A 21500-nucleotide genomic window follows, 5' to 3' on the forward strand; every position below is an offset into this window, starting at 1 on the left:
AAAGCGGTCTAGGTCATTCGGTGTTAACAGTATTGTGGGTGAAAATCACGATAGGGAAGATAAAGATACAAACATCAAAGAACACTAATATACAAACAGAGCACATATTTCACCCTAGACTTACACAGATGCACCGATACACACGCGCAGAACAAAAATAAGCACACTGTCGGCACAGTAATCATGAGCCCCGAACCAGTTTGGGGCATTTCTACTGGACGCAGTGCAGCTGCGGCATTATGGGCTGGAATGTGAGACACGGCCTTTTGGCTGAGGTTTGACACTATGTGGTGAGCAGTTTAGCTCGCAAACAAAGCTATGTGGCAGTAATAAGGCGTCTCAGACAGACCGCGGAACACTTTTATGCTGCAGTGCTAAAACGGGTTCAGCTGCTGTGAAAACGTATGGACCTTTGCACCTTAAATGGCAGTGTGGCTTACCAGAACAATGACTGATGGAGTCCTCAGCTCAAATGACTCCAATTGTGAAGTGCAGCGATGTGAAAATGTAATTATTATTTACCGTGCTCTTTCGGTTCTTTTTCTTTTTTAATTTATTTTCATGACTGAAATGAATAAAATGGAGGGATATATTGATACATGAATGACCTGCACAGTACTACACAAACTCTTAAGTCCTTAGTTTTTTTCATATTTGTTTTCATGAAGCCAGTAATTTTTTAAAGTGGTTTTATGCAATAGTTCTCCAGGCTTTCCAATAGTCTTTTTACACTGGCAGGTTTTTGCTCATTTCCAGTTTAATTGTTGTACCCGACCATTTTCAGAGGAATGTTGTTGTTTTTTATATATTCTATTGTTAAACCATTTATCACTGACCTACCCGAGCATACAAAGCAAATCTAACCCAACAGATGACCCAGTGTTTTGTCTACACATGACAGAAAACTTAAAGCACCAATTTTAAATGGCATATTTGTTACTAGCAGTGTGTTGCAAAAACATATCAATTGTTCCAATTTCTTTAGTTGAATCTATGAAAATGCCAAATATAGCTCGACATCTTACATTTTCACAGCCATAAAATAGAATTTTGCATCAACAAGGTGATTCCCAAAGTGCTTTTAGCTTTAAAAAACAAAACAAAACTGGTATATCTTGGTCAGGTGTGGTGTGCAGTGTATGCTTAAAGAAAACAGACAAGTAGGGGACAAAAACAGGTCAGAACCCCCCCCCCGCAAAAACTAAACGATCTGCAGCGGATGAACAGTATCTGTCACGCCCTTAAGTAAGAGAAAACCCCGCAAAGACCTGACACATGACCTGAGAGATTCATCTAACCTTTCAGTTGATCCATCTGCTGTTCAGTGAAGCCTCATTAGAGATGGTCTCAGTGGAAGGGAGGCTATCGTGAACATGAAAGGAAACAGGGAGAAAAGGTTGAGGTATGCCAAATTACACCATAACCTGACTTAAATAAGTGGAAACAGGTCTGATGGAGTGATGAATCCAAATTTGACATTTCTGGTTCAAATTGTCAGCAGGAGGAAGTCAGGAGAGAGCTACAACAGTGAGTGTCTAGAGCCATCTGTAAAACACGACAGGAGCTCTGTCATGGTTTGGGGCTGCATTTCAGACAGTTGAGTTGGAGATCTTGTCAAAATTGACGGAGTTATGAATGGAGTTAGATTTTGATCCACTGTGCAACACCATGTGTAATACCATGGAAATCTGGAAAGCAACGGATTCCTTTTTCAGCACGATCCCAAACACACTGCCAGTGCAGTCAAAGCATACCTGGATAGAAAAAACACACAATGGAACACTATCAGTCATGAACTTGGCCCTCCTCCGGAGCCTGGACGTCAATATTATTAAAGCGGTGTGGGATCAGCTTGAACAGAACTGAACAAAAGGCAGCCAACATCCAACGAAGAGCTTTGAACGCCCTTCAAGGAGCCGACAGAACCACTGACTGCTTAAAGAAATTACAACAAAGCTTAAAAGAGCCTAAAATAGTTCAGGCTGTACTAAAGAACTCAGCTGGTCATACCAAATATTGACTTTTTTTAAGCTCAAGAATTCAGCACAATACTTAATATATGTAGGTACCTGCAGCTTTTTTATTTTATTTTATTTGACATTAAATATTTATAACAAAAGACAGTGATGGATGTCTAAATGTCCTTCTCAACAAAATCTGAAAATGAGAAAAGGGATAAAAATGTTAAATGCAGAATAGTAATGACAAATATGAAAACCTCTAAAATGCTTGGATGGATAAAGATCATAGATATCGCTCTGTATTTATGTTCAGATGCCGCTTCTATTTGTTCAGTCCTTTAAAATAATCCAGTTAAATGAATTCCCTTTCTCCAGCAGTGACACTGTTCATTTTCCTCAAATAAACCATTACAGGGACACATTCTCAATGAAGTAATCTTCATTACCACAAAATCCACTGCACCCCACTTCAAATAAAAACCTCTGACTTTTGTGAATTCATAAGTCAAACTCCACATTTTTTACCACAGCTCGTTGATATTCACTTAGCACATGTAGCCAGCCTCCAGAGTGCAGCTGAGTAACTGACACACAGAAATAATCTGTTCTTACATCATCCTTCCACTGCTGCTTTTTTAACAGCAGCAGGTACTGGAAACCATGTATAGATTGTCTCTTAAATGAGACAGCACAACCCTTCTGGATCTGAATGCATGACGCAACGCCTCCGTTTGTCTCATGCAATATGAAACAAAAAAAGCTGAGTGATAAAAAAGAAAAAGCTCCTGAATCTTATGAGGACAGGAAAACATTCAGATTTCTATTTCTTTCATTATTTATTACGCTGATTCATCTAAACTGGAAATGAAAAACATCGCCGTGATTATCTTTTTGTCAAACAACCTTTCCAAAAAACAAAATAAATAGCAGGCTTACTCTTAGCAGCTTCAGCTGAGTGGTGTTTCCACTTCTCTCAACTTCAACATATAAACATTAAGGCTGGTTTGATATAAGAACAATGAGTCATCTCTTCTCTTATCTTGAGTCGCTTCAATGATGTTTCAGTATCAAGTGGAAAAAAAAAATCCAGCTTAACTTCAAGAGCACAGTGAGGCATAGAGATGGTGCAGAGATAGCAGTCGCACATTAGTGTTAACTTATAGCTCGGCTTCAAGGAGACGCTTTCAATTTCAAGTTGCAATCAGCTTACATACAAAGCTACTCACACACTGTCCAACCTTTGACCCTCATCAACACCAGCTGGCTTATTTGCCCATGTTAACTTGCAGGAAACAAAAAGGGTGAAGACGATATTTTACAAATTAACAGATCAGATCGAGCTGCAGTCAATAAATACATGCCTTGGAAAATTTCCTTATACATTTTAGAGCCGATAAGAAGATAAAGCCTATCTGATTAAAATATTTATAACATAACCATCGTCAATAATCAACTTATTATAAACCTGATGCAGCATTTATGCCATCTGCTAATTAACTATGCTTCGAATATAACTTATAAGACTAAAATATGTTCAGGTCACTTTCAAAATGTAAATATTACATCTCACTCGTTTTATCTGACCAATTCTTCACAATGAAGGCACAATGTGCACACTGACAACAGTATACTCTTTAGCAAAGGGATCAAAATGGGATTTGGCAGGTAAGGGAACCTTAAGTTCTGGTGTAGCACTGCAGTGGGGGAAGTGATTCACCTCAAAAGGACTGATCTGATTTGTTGAGTTAAATAGAGTTAGCCATATATTATATAAGCAGATGTTACACGAGCTATCATGGCTGCTGTCCAAATGCTAGATAAAGGTGGGAATTGGCAAGTAATCCTTAAGAGCACCATCAGCTTAAATTTTAATTAATGACTGCTACCCCTGACCTAACAGTGGGCATGGCACCAGTCCAACATGGGCCATTATGTCCTAATGGTGTTTCTTGCCAGGTCTGCAGCTCTTTTTGAAATTCTTCATTCCATATTTAGACTACACCCAATATTAACGAAGAATAACATAGCGCGAATGGCAAAACAGGAGGACAGAAGTAAATAGAAACAGAAGTTTTCAAAAATGTGAAATCATTTCAAGCAAAACAGACAAAGTTGAATGCAGACTGTGCAAAGCAGTGCTTTCCTTCCATGAAAGCACTACTGTGGTGCACACGCATTTATAACACCGACAATGTGGAGCTGTGATGTCAACTCTGGGTGGGTCAGCTTTAGAGAATTAGTTTGTGTGTCGCACTGATACCTTGTTTATGTTAGCTTACCTGGCAGAAACTTCTCATGGTTGATGCTTGCCGAGTGAACACAATTTCAGTTTTGTTAGCTAATGAGTGAAATGCGATAGTAAACCATTAAACTGGAGTAGCTACACCGTCTCCTAGTTTGTTTGTTTTTTCTTCTCACATTAATATTAGTGTTTATTCTGAATAGTAAACCCTTTTCAAAAACAGGGTGATATTCACAGGTGGGCAGACTTGCACAGGTGAGGTACTGGAGCCTAGAACAGGAGGTTTGCCCACAGGAAGAGGAGATAAGAATTATTGAAATAATCATTAACTAATCGACTAATTAGAAAAACCTGGCAAACTGGTCGACTACCAAAATGATAATAAATCCATTTTTGTGTCTATGTTTCATGTAATCATGCACGGACTTGTAAAAACGATCGGCGAAAGGCTCAGCCTATCATCGACAGTCGATATATTCGTCCAATCGCCCAACCTTACCATTCACATAGATACAGAAATTTGTAGCAGACAGTGTGTCTACATGCTATGCTACAGCAATTATAATGAGATTAACACAATACATGGATACAAAGTATCCAATTGAATCTCTATATATTAATCTGTCCAGTACCGTCACACAACTTTTGAAACAAAAAATTATCATTTTGTCATTTCACAAAATTAAAGAAGATAGTTTCAGTGACACGTTATGAACAATGTCTGCTTTAGATAACTCTGAAAAGAATGAGGACATCACATTTTATTAAATGTCAATTCCTGAGCAGTTCTTGACTTTCAGTTCTTACCTAATCTCTCACAATCCTAGTATATTTCTTACACATTTCTCAGAGCTGTTTCTTTCTTCTGCCACTGAACTACAGCAACTGCATCAACACATCGACTGCAAGACACACTGAGTGTCGAACTGCACAGAAACAGCTTGTGTGCGTGCGTTTGGTAATGTCTGTTGAGCTGTTTGAAACGTTCCATTTGAAATTACTTTCTACTTTGAAAAAAGTAACTTTAGCTGATCCTGAAGTGCTGTGACTGCAGCTTTTTTGGCATCTGCAGCATGACAGGAATGAGACAGAAAAAAGAATGTGCATAGTGTGCATCAGGGACTGTGGGGTGGTATTACTTTCTGCATTGTTATCTTCATCGTGGCACCAGCTGCAGGGAACGCCAGCCTGCAGCACATGAAAATGAACTTGCTTGAAGTAATTATGTATTGTAATTGAAGGTGATGGAAGGCCATTCAAGCTTGTTCCAGTACACTAACCTCTGCTTCAGAAGCTTATTTTTCATCAGACTTTTTAAATATCGTGCCAAATCACAACAACGGTCATCTCGGAGGTTTTATACTGTTCAGTAAATGTCTTTCAATATGACAGAAAAGAACGCAAACAATTCCCTATGAGGATTTGGCGACACTGGGGAGACGATTAAATACGAACCTGTTACAGAGCTGTGAGTATTCACAGACCAAACACCGCACAAAGAAGCGTGATTGTTGACAACCTAGAAATGTCCATTCAGAGGCCCACAGAACAAGTGTAGGCGAGAACCATATAAAATGACTTCAAAGAGCTGACGGAGATACACTGGGTTAATTGGAAAGCTGCTTTGGGAGCACAAGAGGACAGGAAAAGGACTGTCTCTCATATATGTGTATGTGTGTCTGCGTGGGTGTGTTTGAGGAGTGACCAATAAGAGTGAAAAAAAAAAAAAGAAGAAGAAACAGTTGATGGACAGCTCGTCTTTTCCCACGAGTGTAACACTGCCAGTAGCAAACCTTTTGCAGTACTTCTTGCAACAAGCTTGTGATGAGTCCATCTTTTGGCAAGCTCGACACCTCTTATCCCAATGCCCCTGTCATTCTGTCAATTCAGTAATAAGCCTCAATACTTGTTCGCCACTGAGGTAATGAACAAAAACCCACCTCATTACCGCAGAAAGCGTAGCTATACAGGTCATTACAGATGGCACTACAAGAGAAACGAAATAATAACAATTCACTATGCAATAATAATTCACTATGGTACTCTGGGGTTGCTGCAACACTCCCAAGGTGACCTGGGCAGTTTTATTGGAAGCAACTGTGTCGAGCATTTATCCCTTATGCTTTTAACCATTATTTTGTGGACTGCTCAGGGCATTGTGCACAATCCCCTGTGTATGTGTGTGTGTGTGTGTGTGTAACTGTGGTCACACAGTGAGTGTGCGAGGGAGAACAGGAGATAAGGCAGGGATGAACCTGGAAGTGTAGACCAATTACTCTGAGTAAATATTGACTACACCATCCTTTCCTCTGCACACCCACCGTCTGCATCCCATCTTTTCTCACCCTTCAGCAACCCTGTGTCTACTAAGGCCCCATTTAAACTGTTAAATCATAGAGCGTAGAGACATCAGCTGGATACTCCCCCCCCCCCCTTTTTTTTTTATTTTATTTTTTTAAATTAGCATGTACATTTTTAGTTTGTGCTACTTTCACAAAGTTTCAGTGGCTCAATCTGGGTGAAATCTTCCCCTCTCTATTTGTTCAGCTCAGCTTCTGTTGCAGTTATATTGATTGCACCTCTCTTACCTCAATTATAATTTGACATGAAAATGAACTCCGAGCATAAACACAAGCTTAATTTCCCAGCGGTTCTGAATAATACTCAAGTTATTTCTCAAGTAAGCTTCCACATTGTTTCATTTTAAGTAAGTGATAAGCAATATGATGGATGATTTTTTGCAAGATTATATACAAAAAGGTGTAATTACTAGACGCTGGCCGATACAGGATTTTTAACTCCGATACCGAGGATTTTGTGATATTAAAGAACCGATATAGTGGATGATAAAGAGATTGCTCTAACATTTATGCATAGCTATTTATGAGCCCTTAAGGTAATATAAAAAATGCAGCTTAAAATGAATCTTGTTTTATTGTTGCAGCAAGTCATGGATTACTCTTTTACACCCTGTCTGACTTGGCTCAGATCAGCTGGTTGTTGTGTTTGTGGTGTTGCCAACAGGGAAGTTTCAAAGTGCCTTTTGGAGGACAAACTATGTAATGTCAACACTCATTACATGGTTGAAGGCTCTTTCCCCCATTTCTTCTATACTTTTTAAAATGTTCATTTATTGGCTATTATAAAATTACATCAGCTTATTGTTCCGTGCATTATAGAAACTAAAATCTAAAAAAAAAAAAATGGTAGATCTTGTTATTAAGAGAATAATTTCTCTGAATTAAGCTGAATTTAAGTGAGCAAGGAGAAATCCGAGCAATTTAAAACTCAGTCGTAAAACTGTTAACAGTTTAAAAATATCCAGGTCGTTCACAGTTTGCAGTAAACCACAAAGAAATGTGTGTTTCCACAAAGACGAGAAGATGTTGAACATGGATCCAAACGATGTAGCTTTCATCAGTTGGATTTATAAATCTGGGTTTGGAAAGTTGGGAAATGCTATTAATGACTCTAGGATCTTTAGCGAATAAAAGAAACTCATTTTAAAAAATAATTACCTTTGTTTTTTTAACCCAAACAGACATTTCTGGGTTGTGTCTGACCTTGAGAAATGCCACAAGTGAGAAAACAAATCAAAGTGATCCCGCATGCAAAGAAGATTAAGAATTGCAAATGTTGGAATCAAATTGGAAAGATCTGGGAAATATGTAACCACAAAATTTCTTAATAGGTTAGGACTTTAATATTTAGGACCACTGTTATCCATTTAAAGAAAAAAAAAATCATATGAGAGCACATGGAAAGCTTCCAACTTTCATTCCAAGATGTTCCATGGGTATACTTCATGCATAATGATTCTGGAAATGGCAGTCATGAGACTTTTCAGAGAACTGCTTAGGGTGCCTTAGCAGTTCTCTGAATATGCAAAGACAGGTCCAACCACCCACATCTGCCTCTGTCTTCCAGGCCTTATGAATATTTTCCAACCAAATGTCAGTATGCTGCCTCGACAATGAACAGCTAATTTGGTAATAAAAAATATATATTACTCTTGACAGTAGCTATTGAAAACGTATTAAACCTTAAAGCATACAGATGACCTCCCTTCACCTATAAGACTCTTCTGGGTGTGTGTATAGACTCTGGGTTGTACAACAGAAATATGTTACTGCAATACTCCACAAGGGTAGACAGGAAAGTACTGTGTAAAGCAGAGTAACACACAACAAGATGCAATAAGGATTAAACCAACACTATATAGGAGCATGTAGCACATAAGTTTTTTTAAAAATTCTGTTTCAAAAAAGATGAAAGGAAAGAAATGAAAGGGGGAGATCAATATATGACTGGATGTGAGTCATATGGAGCAATTATGAAAGGAAAGAGTACAGGGGTAATAAAAAAAAAAGCAGCAGGGAGGTAACCAGTAACATCATTTTCTGTCCTTGGGTTCCCAGTAATATCCACCCTAAGCAAATTCTGTTCTCTGTGCTCTGCACATAAAAGGTCAGTGATATAAATCTATAGCTGAGGTGACTATTGGCTTGGCTGTTACTTCTCTAACCCCCATCTTCCCAAGCAGCCTTAGATATCTGCCCTGCATTGATCAGCCCTGAATAAAAGGTTGAGCCTCAGATTGAAACAGCACCCGAGAATTGATTGGCCCGACTTTGTAAGCTTGAGTAGCAGTAAGAAATAATACTATGGGAGAAACATCACAATAAAATGGTTATGGAGGGGAGTTTTTGAGCTTTCCAGACAAAAAAATGTCCTCAGAAATAAATCCGCATCAACCACCCCTGAACATAATCTTTTTGTCCACACTACCACACCATGCTGCTAAAACTATCTCCAGCGAATTATGTGAAATTGTGTCTGAAGCTGTAAAGGAGCATGCCAAGTTACATTACAGACAGATAATGTCAATACAAACATGGGCAGCAAGGGCTGCTTCTGCTGGAGGATAAGGGAGGAGTGAATCAATATAGCCCAGCTCGGAATGAAAACTAGCCTTTCAGGTTCAAGAAAAGAAACTTATTTTTCAATTACACACCGCTCTAAATGGGCTAACTACAAGTAGGGGGCTCTCAGACGCAGCAGGGGGTGATTTGGCTGTCTCTTTCATTGTGTGTGTGTCTGTATGTGGCAAAGGGAGACAGATCTTCCCAGAGAAAAGAAGAGATTCTCCATCCTGTTACTTTGGCTCACTGAAGCATCCAGTATAAATAAGTGCAAGTGTAAAGAACCTGGTCTGCATCAATTAAAGGCACCCTATGGACAGACAGAGACACACACACACAGGAAGGGTAGCATAAGCACAGAGCAGCAGAGCAAGCAAAGCAATAATGGTGAGAGATGGAGAAAAGAGCAACCATGCATGAAAATAGACAGCAAGCCGGAATAATATGAAACCAGCTACAATGTAGCCACAGTATCTTTAAGCTGCTGCTTTGCCTTTTTTGGTTTTGCCTCTAAGGATGAATCTACTGTGTGAATCCATTTGTTCCCGGGACGAGTCACTGACTTCATAACCTGCTGTGTAGTTACTTTATTTGCAGTGTCAGTTGGCAACAAGGGCTAAATGAGCTATTGATAATATCACCGAATGGCAAACTGAGCGAGGACCGCGTCTGATTTAAAGTTAATGTCATTTTAATGTGAAAAGAACACATGGTGAGAAAAAGTCACAAAATGTTCACATTAAGTCATCCACGCTGTGCGCACTCAGTTACTCAGTAACTAAGGGTGATTACCTGAAGAACACAAAAGCAGACTTCAAATGCAATCAGACTTTTAAAAAAGTGCTAAAATCAATAGTTACCAAGCAGAACCCCTACAAGGCAAATAAAACCTGCCTAGTGCTGATGTACTTAAAATAACCAAGAGCCTTTCAATCTATAGATTAGTTACCCTTGAATTTAATGAAATGTATTTTTCTTGTGCTTTTAATACCTTTTTCTGTCTATAGATGATATGTACACCCACTTCACTAAGCCTTTTGATACATCATTTAATAGAACTTATTGTGCACAGAAATATTGGGGTTATCTGACAATTAATTCCTCATTAAACACACTGCACACTCAAAGTGACAGGTGCTCAGACACTTAACTTTGAGTTCCAAAGTAATTGCAGTAAAATCATTGAGCCAATGTAATAACTCTGTTCCTGACACAGCTGCTAAAGTAAAGAAATTCATGAAAATAAATACCATAAACCACATATAATATTTAGGACAAAAAAGTTTTAAAGAAGCTGTAAGCATGTACTAGCTTTTCAATAAACCAAATGCATTTGAACATACTATCATATTACACTCATCATTAGCAGTTTATCCTGTTTATGCTGATTCTATGGTGTAGCTTGTTTACTTAATAGGCAGCGCATCTCTTTTGTTATAGCTTTTAATGTGTAGCACACTCAAGAAAAACAACTTTCTCACAGGGGAAAACTAGTCTAACAGCTTCAGAGAAACAAAAAAGGAATGTAAGAGGTCAGGACAATTATTTCTAGCTCCAGATTCTTGTGATATACACATCACTAATGCACACATACATTCGTCTGTACACACATCTTAAACGGGCATCACCGGATCAAAGAACTAAATATAACTTTGTCCTTAAGTGCGCATAAAAATGGTGCAGGGGAAAGGGGTTGCTGTTTTGCTTGGCAGACTTGCATTTTCATCATGATTTACAACATATTTTTTTTATAATACTGACTCACTAAGTTCCTAAATCAGTTTTTCAGCATAGAAATTCTGCAGCTGTGTGGCCAGGCGTCCAACGTGTCACCTGGTAGGAAGATTCTGCAAAAGATGCACGAGGAAGCTCAAGTTTGCCAGGAGAGCAATGCTTAGCTAAAAAGAAATGCTAGCTTTTATCCCTGCCATCCTGCTCACCAGTGGTCATTAGCCAAGCTTATGTTGAGTTTTCTGTTTTATACATGAAGTTAAACTCAGGGCAGCCAGACTAGAAACTATACTGGCCATTACCCTCTTTACAACGTTGTCTTATGTAAGAGCAGTCGATTCCAACAGTGCTCAGGTGCTCGAGTACCTTCGGAGAATGCTGAGCGCACAAGTTTGCCAGCACAGCTCAAGGTTAAATTTATTCGTCATGGGGTGGTGGTAGATTGGATCAATTTAAGGAACTACGCGTGACTGGTTATTTCGCTGTCTGTCCTGTCCTGCAATCAGACTGGCACTCCAGGCAGATTGGTGAGCCTATGCTTCTGCCGCGACACTCACTGCATGTACATTAGCCTTTAAGAGGGGGACTTAATGCTAACAAAACAGACCAATTTAAAAACCCAAAGTAAAGTGATGCTTCTATATCTACCAGTTCCACCGGTGCCTCCAGCAGTGTCCAGTCAGTTAACACTAAAGACACAGACAACAGAAGTGAGGATGAATGCAGAAAAGGAAGGATTATCAGGCTGGTTACAAAATGGAATTTCTTTGCATAGCCTACAGCTCTACTGAGGTTTTGTGAGGTCTCTGCTACAAGTAACAATCAAGAGTCTCTAAAAGCTTTTGTTAAAGATGGATTTTCAAGCTGGGCTAAAGCATTTGAAACACTCAGATTACACGAAAAGTCCAATCTGCAGCACACTGCTAGAATTGTTGCCGCTACTAATGCAGGTGTTAATGTTGCTGCTTCTTTGTCTGCTGGTAAACAAAACCAGATGGCTGATGCTAGAATCGCTTTGTTGGGTATTCAATCCTCTCTGCTTTCTTTTACTTCAAGGATTGGCAAGTCAAGGAAAAACAGATGCAGAGTACAAGATGACGCTATGACAGCAAGCCAAATGTCTAAAGAGGTTAAAACTCCAGCAACACTTAAAGTATGACAAAACCCTATTACTGCTTGACCAACATGTTTTGCCCTGTACATTACACAGAGAACTTTTATAGGAAAACATAGACTTTCAGTCATTTTTATTGACACAGCTGGGGAAGCAGAAACTCTGGTACCTGCAGCTTTACTACAAAGTCCAAAGGTTAGAGACATGACTAATGCTATAGCCAGATAAGTTTTAAGGAAATTGTGGATTTACTCTGTTAAGCAAAGTGAAATTTTGAACAAAACAGTCACTGCATGCAAAACTACAGTAAATACAGACTATAAGCTGCTCAAACTGGTTTAGTAATTATTGAAAATTCTATGAAAACTCTTAAAATTAAGAAAAAAATGAATTGAAAAGATTCCTAATGTAACAATAATGTAACAATGCTACATTGAACACTAATGTGCACTACGTTATCGTTTAAAGGTTTGGTTGTCTATTCTTTCTATAAGTAAAGGGTTATAATTTTAAAAAAGACCCGTGCATGTGGAGGTAGCCTGTGTAACACAGATCCTAATTATATTAAAAGTGACAAAATGAGAATGAAACAGAGCTTTGAGGCATTCTCAGTTATCATTTCTAATCAAATCTAAAATTCAAGGGTAAGAGAGACATAATGACTTCTCATCTGATCATCATCACTTTGTGTATTGGAGAAGTTGGTCTGAACTGCTTAACATTCCTATTCATAAGGTGTAACTTAATATACCAGTGGATATCTATATCCTTGTGATTGAAAGACAGCGCTTTAAATAAGAATAATATTAGGGCAGTCCTCAAGTGTTTGTTTCATCTTATTGCATACACTGCGATATTGATTCTCAATATTACATGTACTTTCATCAGCTTTAATCCGAAACTTTGTAAAAATCTGTTAAACTTTTATCAGATACCGACTTCTAAGTCTATGTACAACAAGAAATACTTAAGCATAAGTATTTTGAAATGCTTCAAGAATACAATATTGGTGTGCTGATGCAACAGGAGGGTAACAATGCTAATTAACAAATATGTCAGCATTTATTACTTTGTGGTGCAGTTTGGAATTGATTTCTTCCACATTCACATTATTTTCTTGCACACATATGGTCTTAATTAAAACTTCCAATGCATTGTTTTGGCTTCTTCTCAAAGTTTTTCCATATCACTTTGTCCAAACTATAAAGTGCAACAGTACAGGTGATGAATAGATAACTGGCCTTTGTGTGTAGTGCCAAAGACTTTCTAGGAGGAACTGATGACACAGTGTTATTTACCCGTTCTGTAGGTTCCTCTTCTGTGTTTGACGCACAGCACAGAGAACATAGAGTAATGGGAATGTCATTTAAATTCATGTGATCTACTCATTTTATCTCTATCGAGGATGCCGTGCATAGACACACAGCCAGAGAGATATATACATAGAACGAAGGAGGAATACTGAGCAAGAAAGTTAAACAAAAGCAGCAGGTTGCTGCTGAAGAGAGAAAAACAATGTTTAAGAATCCTCCCCCGTCACTTGTGTCTGATTTCCACATTTCACATGACATTTAAAATATTCACCAAGCAGCACTGTCATTTCTGAGCCGCACGCACACCCATTTATCCGCATAACTAAAGACGTGAAAATTTAACTACACACATTTCAACATCCTGAGGAAAGAGACTTTAATAAAAACAGGACTTTCTTATCCCACGCATCCTGCTGAAAGCAATGCTAAACAATCATAAAACAAAAACACACGCTTAGAAAAAGCTGCTAAACTTATTCTTACTCTGACATAAATTGTGTGGTTTGAGTGGCTGTAGTGGTTGTGTTCTGATCGAAGTGTAATGAGACCAGCAACGTTTCACTGGTGGGTGTGACACGGCTCACCGCCGCACCTAGAGGCATCTCTACATTTGCATATTCATGGAGCTTGGAATTTTTGATGAGAAACAAGTAGTAGTAGACGTACTTCTAATTCTTTCCGTTAAATTATCGAGCATGTTTTTGTCGGGGAGAAAAACATATCGCACATAAAGCCTCTTCACTGCAGAGTATTTTGCATATATGATGCCTCGGGGCTCCTTTTTTCATCTTTAGTCTAAAAATAAGATTAAAAACAAACAAACCATCAAACAAACAAAAAAGGCTTAACACAAGGTAACCAAACTTGAATTTGGGTGTTAAAGGACATCTCAAAAAATTTGCACCGTCAAACCCAATCAAGAAACTCCTGAGCAACAACCCTCACAAGGGGAGAGTGATTAATTCTCGGCTGGATTTTCCACAGCACCGGTCAGCTCTCTGTGGGTGGGCAATCAGCAAATCCCCCTGTGTGCATCTGAAGAGAAGCAAACAATAGACCACAAGCTTGTCCTCTTATTCTAGGATGAGGGAAGATTAGTCACCAGTTGTTTGGAGGACTTAACATTTGCTTTGTAATGAAATAAGGATGCCAGAATTCAAGGAAACTCACAAAACAAAGGAGTATTGCTTAATACCAACCTTTAGATGAGCAAACCAACTCCTCGTTATTGATACAAGACAATAATTTAAATAATCATTGATTCAAAATTCAAAAGAGGCAATAAAAACAGAATATGTGACTTGTTGTATAAACTAATTACAACCAATCTGGTAAATAAGTGCTGCAGATTTATAGCCCGTCAGACCAGCAGGAAAACTGAAAAGCCAAATTGCATTTCTAAAGTAATGCTTTTCTATATACAAGAGTAATATGGCAATGCTACAAATCAATCATTCTCTCAAAGTGCACATATTATTTTTGCTTTTCTTCAATGAATCTATGGGCTTGTGTCATTCAATATGCCCGCATAAATGTACGTTTTCTGTAGCTTATGACATTATCACAGACATTGAGGGATAGCTGTAATTTCAGTACGCATTACTCAGAAAACCAACAGCCTCCGTTTCCTGCAGACCTCCTTGAAACTAATCCAAACACACATGCTCCACACAGAATTAAGCAGTCTTTACCCACATGGGTTTTGCCCCAAAAGATGTTGGGGCTGTTTGGGATTTGCAATGCCTCGCCAGCCTTCTGTTTGGTGCATAAAAATGTAAACAAGTATTAAAGTGAAATATGAACTTTTTGTGACCCTGCCTGTCTTCTTGCTTTGGCTGCCATTTTACTCTGTCTACAGTTTAGGCTTTACATCCCTGGCAAGACGCTGACTTCTTGGCCCGCCAGTAGTAAGTGTGCTCTAGCTTTTTCAAGCTTGAGAGGAAACAAACTCAATAACAATATAAATAAAGATATACAATGTCTGTTAGCAACAATTTTATTTCTGGTTTCAGTATAAAATCAAGGACTTTTCCACCAGGACATGACCACCCAGTGACTAGCAGGCATCTAGAAAGGAGGGGCTTTGACAAACCCTCTTAAAAGCCTGAGCCTTGTTAAAGGGACTGAATTATTGATAGTGCATCTGTGGGCTGAAATAGCACCAGAGTGAGTGGAGTGAGGCAGACACACAAGGAGAGAATAGACGTGGAAAATTAGCAGCTTAAAGAGGCAAACTAAGGCCAGACAGAAACTGTGATTAGTTTACATGCATGTACATATTTTATGCTTACAGTAGAACTCATTGTGTGACTTTTGACGACATCTACACTACCAGTTAAATGTTTGGACACGTCTTCTGATTTAATGTTTTTTCCCCTCTTTTTTAGGTTCACCTGTAGGCTGAAGTTCAAACTGAGCATCAAAATGGGGAAGAATGGTCATTTAAATCAGACCGTAGCGTGACTGTTGGTGCCAGATTGCTAGTCTGAGTATTTCAGAACCTGCTGATCTACGGGGGATTTTCTCACTCAGGAATCTCTAGACTTTACAGAGAATCTGAAAAACAAAAAAATATTCAGCTCTCTGAGTGAAAATGCCTTGTTGATGCCAGAAGTGTGAGGACAATGGGTAGATAGCAGATTATCTCAAACAACCAGACATTACAACCAAGGTACAAGATATGCAGAAGAGCACGTCTGAACACACAACATGTCAAAACCTTGAAGTGTGATTACAATTCACACGGGTTCATTAAAATTGGACAAAAAGTTGTCGGGTCATTCAGATAGTCAGAACATTCAGAAGCGTAGATATAGCCTGCTTTGGTATCAACAATTCAGATTTGAGTTGGTGGCACTGTAATGGTGTGAGGAATATTTTCTTGGCACACTTAGTCCCAGTTGAGCATCGTATAAATGCCACAGGCTATCTAAGTCTTGTTGCTGACAGTGTGCCCATCTTCTGATGACTACTTCCAGCAGGATAATGTGCCATGTCACCAAGCTCAGATCATCTCAGACTGCTTTTTGAACATGACAATGAGTTCACTGTGCTTAAATGGGGCCCACAGTCATCAGATCTCAATTCAGCAGAACACCTTTGGGATGGAGGATTTGCAACATGCATCATTCAACACATTTACAGCAAATATGTGATGCAATTATGTCAATATGGGCCAAAAGTGCTTATTTGTTTTTCATGCTTTTTAAGCCTGTAAAGTCTGAACCATAAAATAATTGCTAGCAAACTATTTGTTTGGAAACTGCAAGTGCTTATTTAACTCTAACAAATTAAAAAAAATAAAATATCATTTTGAATATCCGAGTTATAATTTGTATAATTTTTACTACATCTGGCATTTTTGTGCAACTTATTTTGTCTTTTTTTTTTGAACACTTTACCCCACAATAATAGGTACATTAAAAAGTGATTGACATTGATCCATAAAAATGAAAAAACAAACCCAGTTTAATTTGGAAATTGCTGTCAATTCCCCTTCAGTCATCTATTAATATATCTCTAGAATGATTTCAACACAGGTGCTATTAAGAAGTCCTATTAAGATTTTTAGACTAAAAAAATTTAGGCAAAGTCTCTACATAGGAAACAGTAAAGGGAACCGCTGATCAAACGGCTTTCAAACTTGCATCCACATACAGCTTCTATGACAAGATGTTTACAAGTGTTTCATTAGTTCTGCATGATAATTTTATACTATTAAAGCAATAAATCCAATGTCAAACAGGCCTTTTCATATTGCACTTGAATCACTGCAATGGTGACAGGCAAAATTACCCTGGCTTGGCTAAATAAAACTCCATTAATCACACAATGGTCCCCCATCAATCTAGGATCAAAGATCTCAATGAGCCTATAATCCCAAAGCTTTGATATATTTTCGCTATTTATGAGTCCATCTGTAGTTACATTAAAAAGGAGATCAGAACATCAGTGCATACCTATGCAAGCTCAATACTGAGCACATAAAACCCAAAAGCTGTAATGTTAGAGGTTACTTGCATGCTGGCAGTATAAGGCACTTTTAGAAAAGTTGTTTTGTTGCAGTTTTCTTTGAACTGCTTGGCTTGGCCTTCATAGAAGCAATTGTCCATCTAATCCTCTAAGAGATGACAGTGGCAATTTCAACAGTATCCCAGCCTATTAACATCACCTTGGGATTACCTTCACAGCATTTAGGAGAGAGAGGATGGAGGGAGGGAAGAATGGGGGGCAGAATGGGAAAAAAAAAACAAAAAAAAAAACTAGATTTAGATGTTGGAATCGAGGAAGAGCTGCTTGTCGCTCAAATGCAGACAAAAAAAAAAAAGCAGTATTGTCTGACACACAGGAAAAAAAAAATACAAAAAAGTATCACGTATTTCCAAGTAAAGCATGCACAACTACACACAGTGGCAGCTAGACAAATGTCTTCCTATAGGCTTGCATTTCTTCATCAAACAAACTCACAAAATCTATTCCATTAATTCTGCTTCCCTACACTGGCCATCAGTGGCACAAAACTAAATGTCAACACTCCCCTGCGTCTCTTTCATCATGCAGTCAACTGTCGCAGAACACACTGGTAAACAGGACATATCCTTTATCCAGCGCTATGCTGCGAGACCCCTCGCTGAGCAAATTGGCATTTCAGCAGAGCCAGCCAGATAGTGAGAAATGATGCAGACAGTGCCACAGAGGGAAATCTGACAAAGCTGACCTTACGTTACACCTGTGAGGCTCTCTCTGTTCCTCGGCTTGCTTTTAGTTGTAGACCCTGAGCTCTGAACATGAAAAGATGGAAACTTCAAACAAAAGCCCACATTGCTCACAGTTACAGAAACAAAATTTATAAGACATTCAAATTCCAGTCAAATTCGAATTATTAATATGTATAAATAATTTGTTTGCAAAACTTGAGGGAAAAAAGGAACAGTTTTCTCTGCAGGTACATCTACTGACTCATATTAGCACAAATGCATGGGTTAACGGGAAAATCACAACATCCACTATAGATAAGGAGTTTTCAGCTCCCTTTGCAGCTGTGTCTTTGGTGGGGTCAGTTTAGAACTCTATTTAAACCTACAAGCCAGAGTTTCATAATTATAGCTTTACCATAAAATCACAATCTCCAAATAGTCATTTGTTGTCACAGCTATATTGATAAATATAAGAAACAGCTGCTTCGGACAAAGTTACCAACTATACATGGAAAAGCAGCCTACACTAATTAGTAGGCATATATTGCTGATACCAAACAAGATGGTAGCATACTAAACGTCACTGGGCAGACAGGATAAAGTCTCGGGAATGAGATGTTTGGCTAAGCAGTAACAGCACTATTTGTGAAACCCAGCTCACGCCAATAAAAGCTATTAAAAATGCAGGTAATGTGGATCTTAAAGTAAATCCAGCTCTCCTAATCATTCTTAAAGTTGCCGAGAATGATTAACAATTGTAAAAGTGCAAAGAGCATGTTCGCCTTTAAAATAAAAGTTGTGCATCACAAACTTTTGGTTGGTATTTAGAAACCAAAAGCAACTGAAAAAAGGCTTTTCATACAGCACCTTTGTGACTCGCAGACTGCGGCTGATTGTGACATTGACCAATGTCTAGGCTTGTATGGCTGGGACTTTAGCAATCACAGCGACTGCTGTCAGCCTCATGCGACCAGCAGCCAACCCATGAGGGAATACGCATTTTCCCCTCTAGGAGCCAGTGGCTGCCAGACGGCCATGAACCAGTCTCTAGGCCTGTGTCTGTCGAAGCCTAAGGATGCAGACATGAAACATTTGTCTGATGAATGTCATCAGTCATTGGCGCTGATGACATTGTACTCTGGTATTCATATTTGAGTATCAGAGGATGGCTAAAGCTAAGAATGTTTGCTCACATTATTATAATGTCATTCTAACCTACCAAAATTTATGATTTAAAAAAAAAAAAAAAAAAAAAGATGGATCTAACATTAGAATTCTAGAAGATTTAAACACTTTCCCATTTGTTTTCTGCAATCATTTTTGTGTGTATGTGTATCATCCATTAAGAAACAAATGTCAGATTTTCCTGTAAGCAGACTTTAAGCTTTCTGGATGCCAAATGAACCAGAAAATAAGAATTGGAGATTCAAATGTCTTAGGTGTAAGGGCTGAGAGTATATCCAATTTCACAAAAACAATGCTTAAGCGATGGAAATTGAACTATTAATTCTTCTTAGCACACACAAGCTCATTATACACCATGGAGAAGATGTATTGTAGCAGAGGGTGAGATGAGAGAAGTGAGAAGAAAAAGTGTCTGGGGAGAAAGAGATATAAAATGATGGAAGCAAGGAGCACAACAAAAAAGCAGACTGCCTTTGTCTGTCTTCTAGTCTATGTATTAGCAAGTAATGAGCTCCTAATTGTGTAGCCAGGCCATGGAGTCACTTCAGGGCTTGAAAATGAGTGTGAATTGACTATATCTTCCAAATGTAACGGGCCAAAGAGAGTGACAGAGAAACACAAAGGTGAGAGGGAGAAGAAATAAAGGTACGTGGGATAGACGTTAGACTCAAGTGAAGGGTCAAAGAGGGGAAACCATCAGGGCAGTACAATGAAAACACTTTCCCCCCCAATGCAGATATGATGAAGGAAATAGTACAGGTGACTCTTGACTGTAGTCCATTTCCAATGTCTGTCTTCTCTGTATAATGTTAAATCCACTTGGCCAAATGGTAGTATGAAGTGAAATGAGGACGACAGTTTAAAAAGTAGAAGGTGTATGTGTAGTTCACAAAACGGCATCTGATGCCGTAACTAAAGGTCACTCCAATAAGACTTCAGTCAGTGTGCTACCTCCAAAAACGGCGACTTGCATATGAAATAATGTTCATAGAAAAACATGACTGGTGATGAGGAAGAAGGTCATTGCTCAATTCCAGGTGACCCTTTTCCCCTACCTGTTAATTACAGTAAAGGCCATGAGCGAACAGGTTAGGGATATCTCACTTTCTATTAACGCCACAGTATACTGGACAAAAACTGAAAAAGTGATATGGTTCAGATGTCTCAGCGTGCACCTAAAGAATAATAATAAAACAACAGAGTCTAATAGAACAGCATGGTTCAGCAGCCGCCGGTTGAGTAAACTGACTCACCCCGCCAATTTATTGCTTTTCTTTTTGAAACCAAATCTTCCCTTTTCTAAGCATCTCTCCTGCTCCTCTGCGGTGAGATTGCAGACCCATTGTTCTAAAAATAAAGAACAGTAATTTGATATATCCAAGAATCCTTAAATCTAAGTAAATAATTTTATATCAGGCCAACTTCTTTTTTAGGTTAGTCATGGAAAATGAGAACCATGTGAGTCTTTTAATGTCACAGCAGTTATAGCATGAAATGCTTAAGTAAATTGGCCTCACTGAGGGGACATAGTGCGATTACTGCTGCCCATGGGAACATCGCAATGTTGATGCTGAAAAGATATGCTATGCAGCCCTGCTTTCTATTGCTCTCTGATAAGCGTTTAGCCTTCCTGTGTGATAAAAAGTGGATGTGACTAAATCACTACCACGTTACTGCAATTTCACCCCCCCCCAACCAACCCCCGCCTTGTTTTTCTGGCTGCCACTTAATTCTCCTCTGCTGGTGAGCCCACTTGCTCTGGCTTCACTTCCACTTCCCCTTTGTTTTACTTAGACCTGTAATTCTCTTACATAGTGCAGAGCCCTAGTCCTCTATGTTGTCATGGCAATGCCTAAAAAGTACTCTCAGAGTACATTAGGAAAACGCTTCATAGAGCTCATGTAATGAAAGGCAACCATTTGCTTTTCTCCATGTAACACGCCAGTGCACCTGCTGCTCAGTATCGTATGCAGAGTCACGGCACCCAGCGACGTGAAATCTCTTACAGCCTCCCCTGGGTCAATATCACCATCTACGCTGACATTCTCCCACTTTAGCCATCACTGATGGCCTTTGCTCTACATCTGTTTTCTTTAGCGGCTTGTTGACCAGGTGACTGAACGTACATCAGTCTGCACCGGCGATTAGTGCCATCCACCTCATTTCTCATCATGGCTGCTACACTAACTCCATCTGTGGTAATGGAACGAGGGGTGGTGGTTGTGGGTGGAGGAGGTAGCTGATCTGACAGAGATGCACTGCTCAAAGTGTTCTGCACAGCACCGGTAAAGACACCAAACAAAATCAAAACAAATGGCCTGCTGTGAAAGCGGCT

General features: G+C 38.9%; 1 protein-coding gene across 3 annotated transcripts in view; it reads right to left on the minus strand.

The window, feature by feature from the left end:
• ldlrad3 (low density lipoprotein receptor class A domain containing 3) overlaps positions 1 to 21500 on the minus strand; it is a 100149-nt gene that overhangs the window by 60335 nt on the left and 18314 nt on the right. Inside the window, exon 1 of one of the 3 annotated variants that reach the window (XM_005941754.2) lies at positions 1299 to 20847. The exons of the other annotated variants lie outside the window; for them this stretch is intronic. Coding sequence (XP_005941816.1) covers positions 1299 to 1314 — 16 coding nt within the window. The 5' untranslated portion in view covers positions 1315 to 20847. Of the gene's footprint in view, positions 1 to 1298; positions 20848 to 21500 lie in introns of those variants that run through there. 3 annotated transcript variants of the gene reach the window in all.

The sequence above is a fragment of the Haplochromis burtoni genome, unplaced genomic scaffold (genome assembly GCF_018398535.1).
Source record: "Haplochromis burtoni strain Fernald_Lab_line unplaced genomic scaffold, NCSU_Asbu1 Contig_322, whole genome shotgun sequence".
Classification (NCBI taxonomy): Eukaryota; Metazoa; Chordata; class Actinopteri; order Cichliformes; family Cichlidae; genus Haplochromis; species Haplochromis burtoni.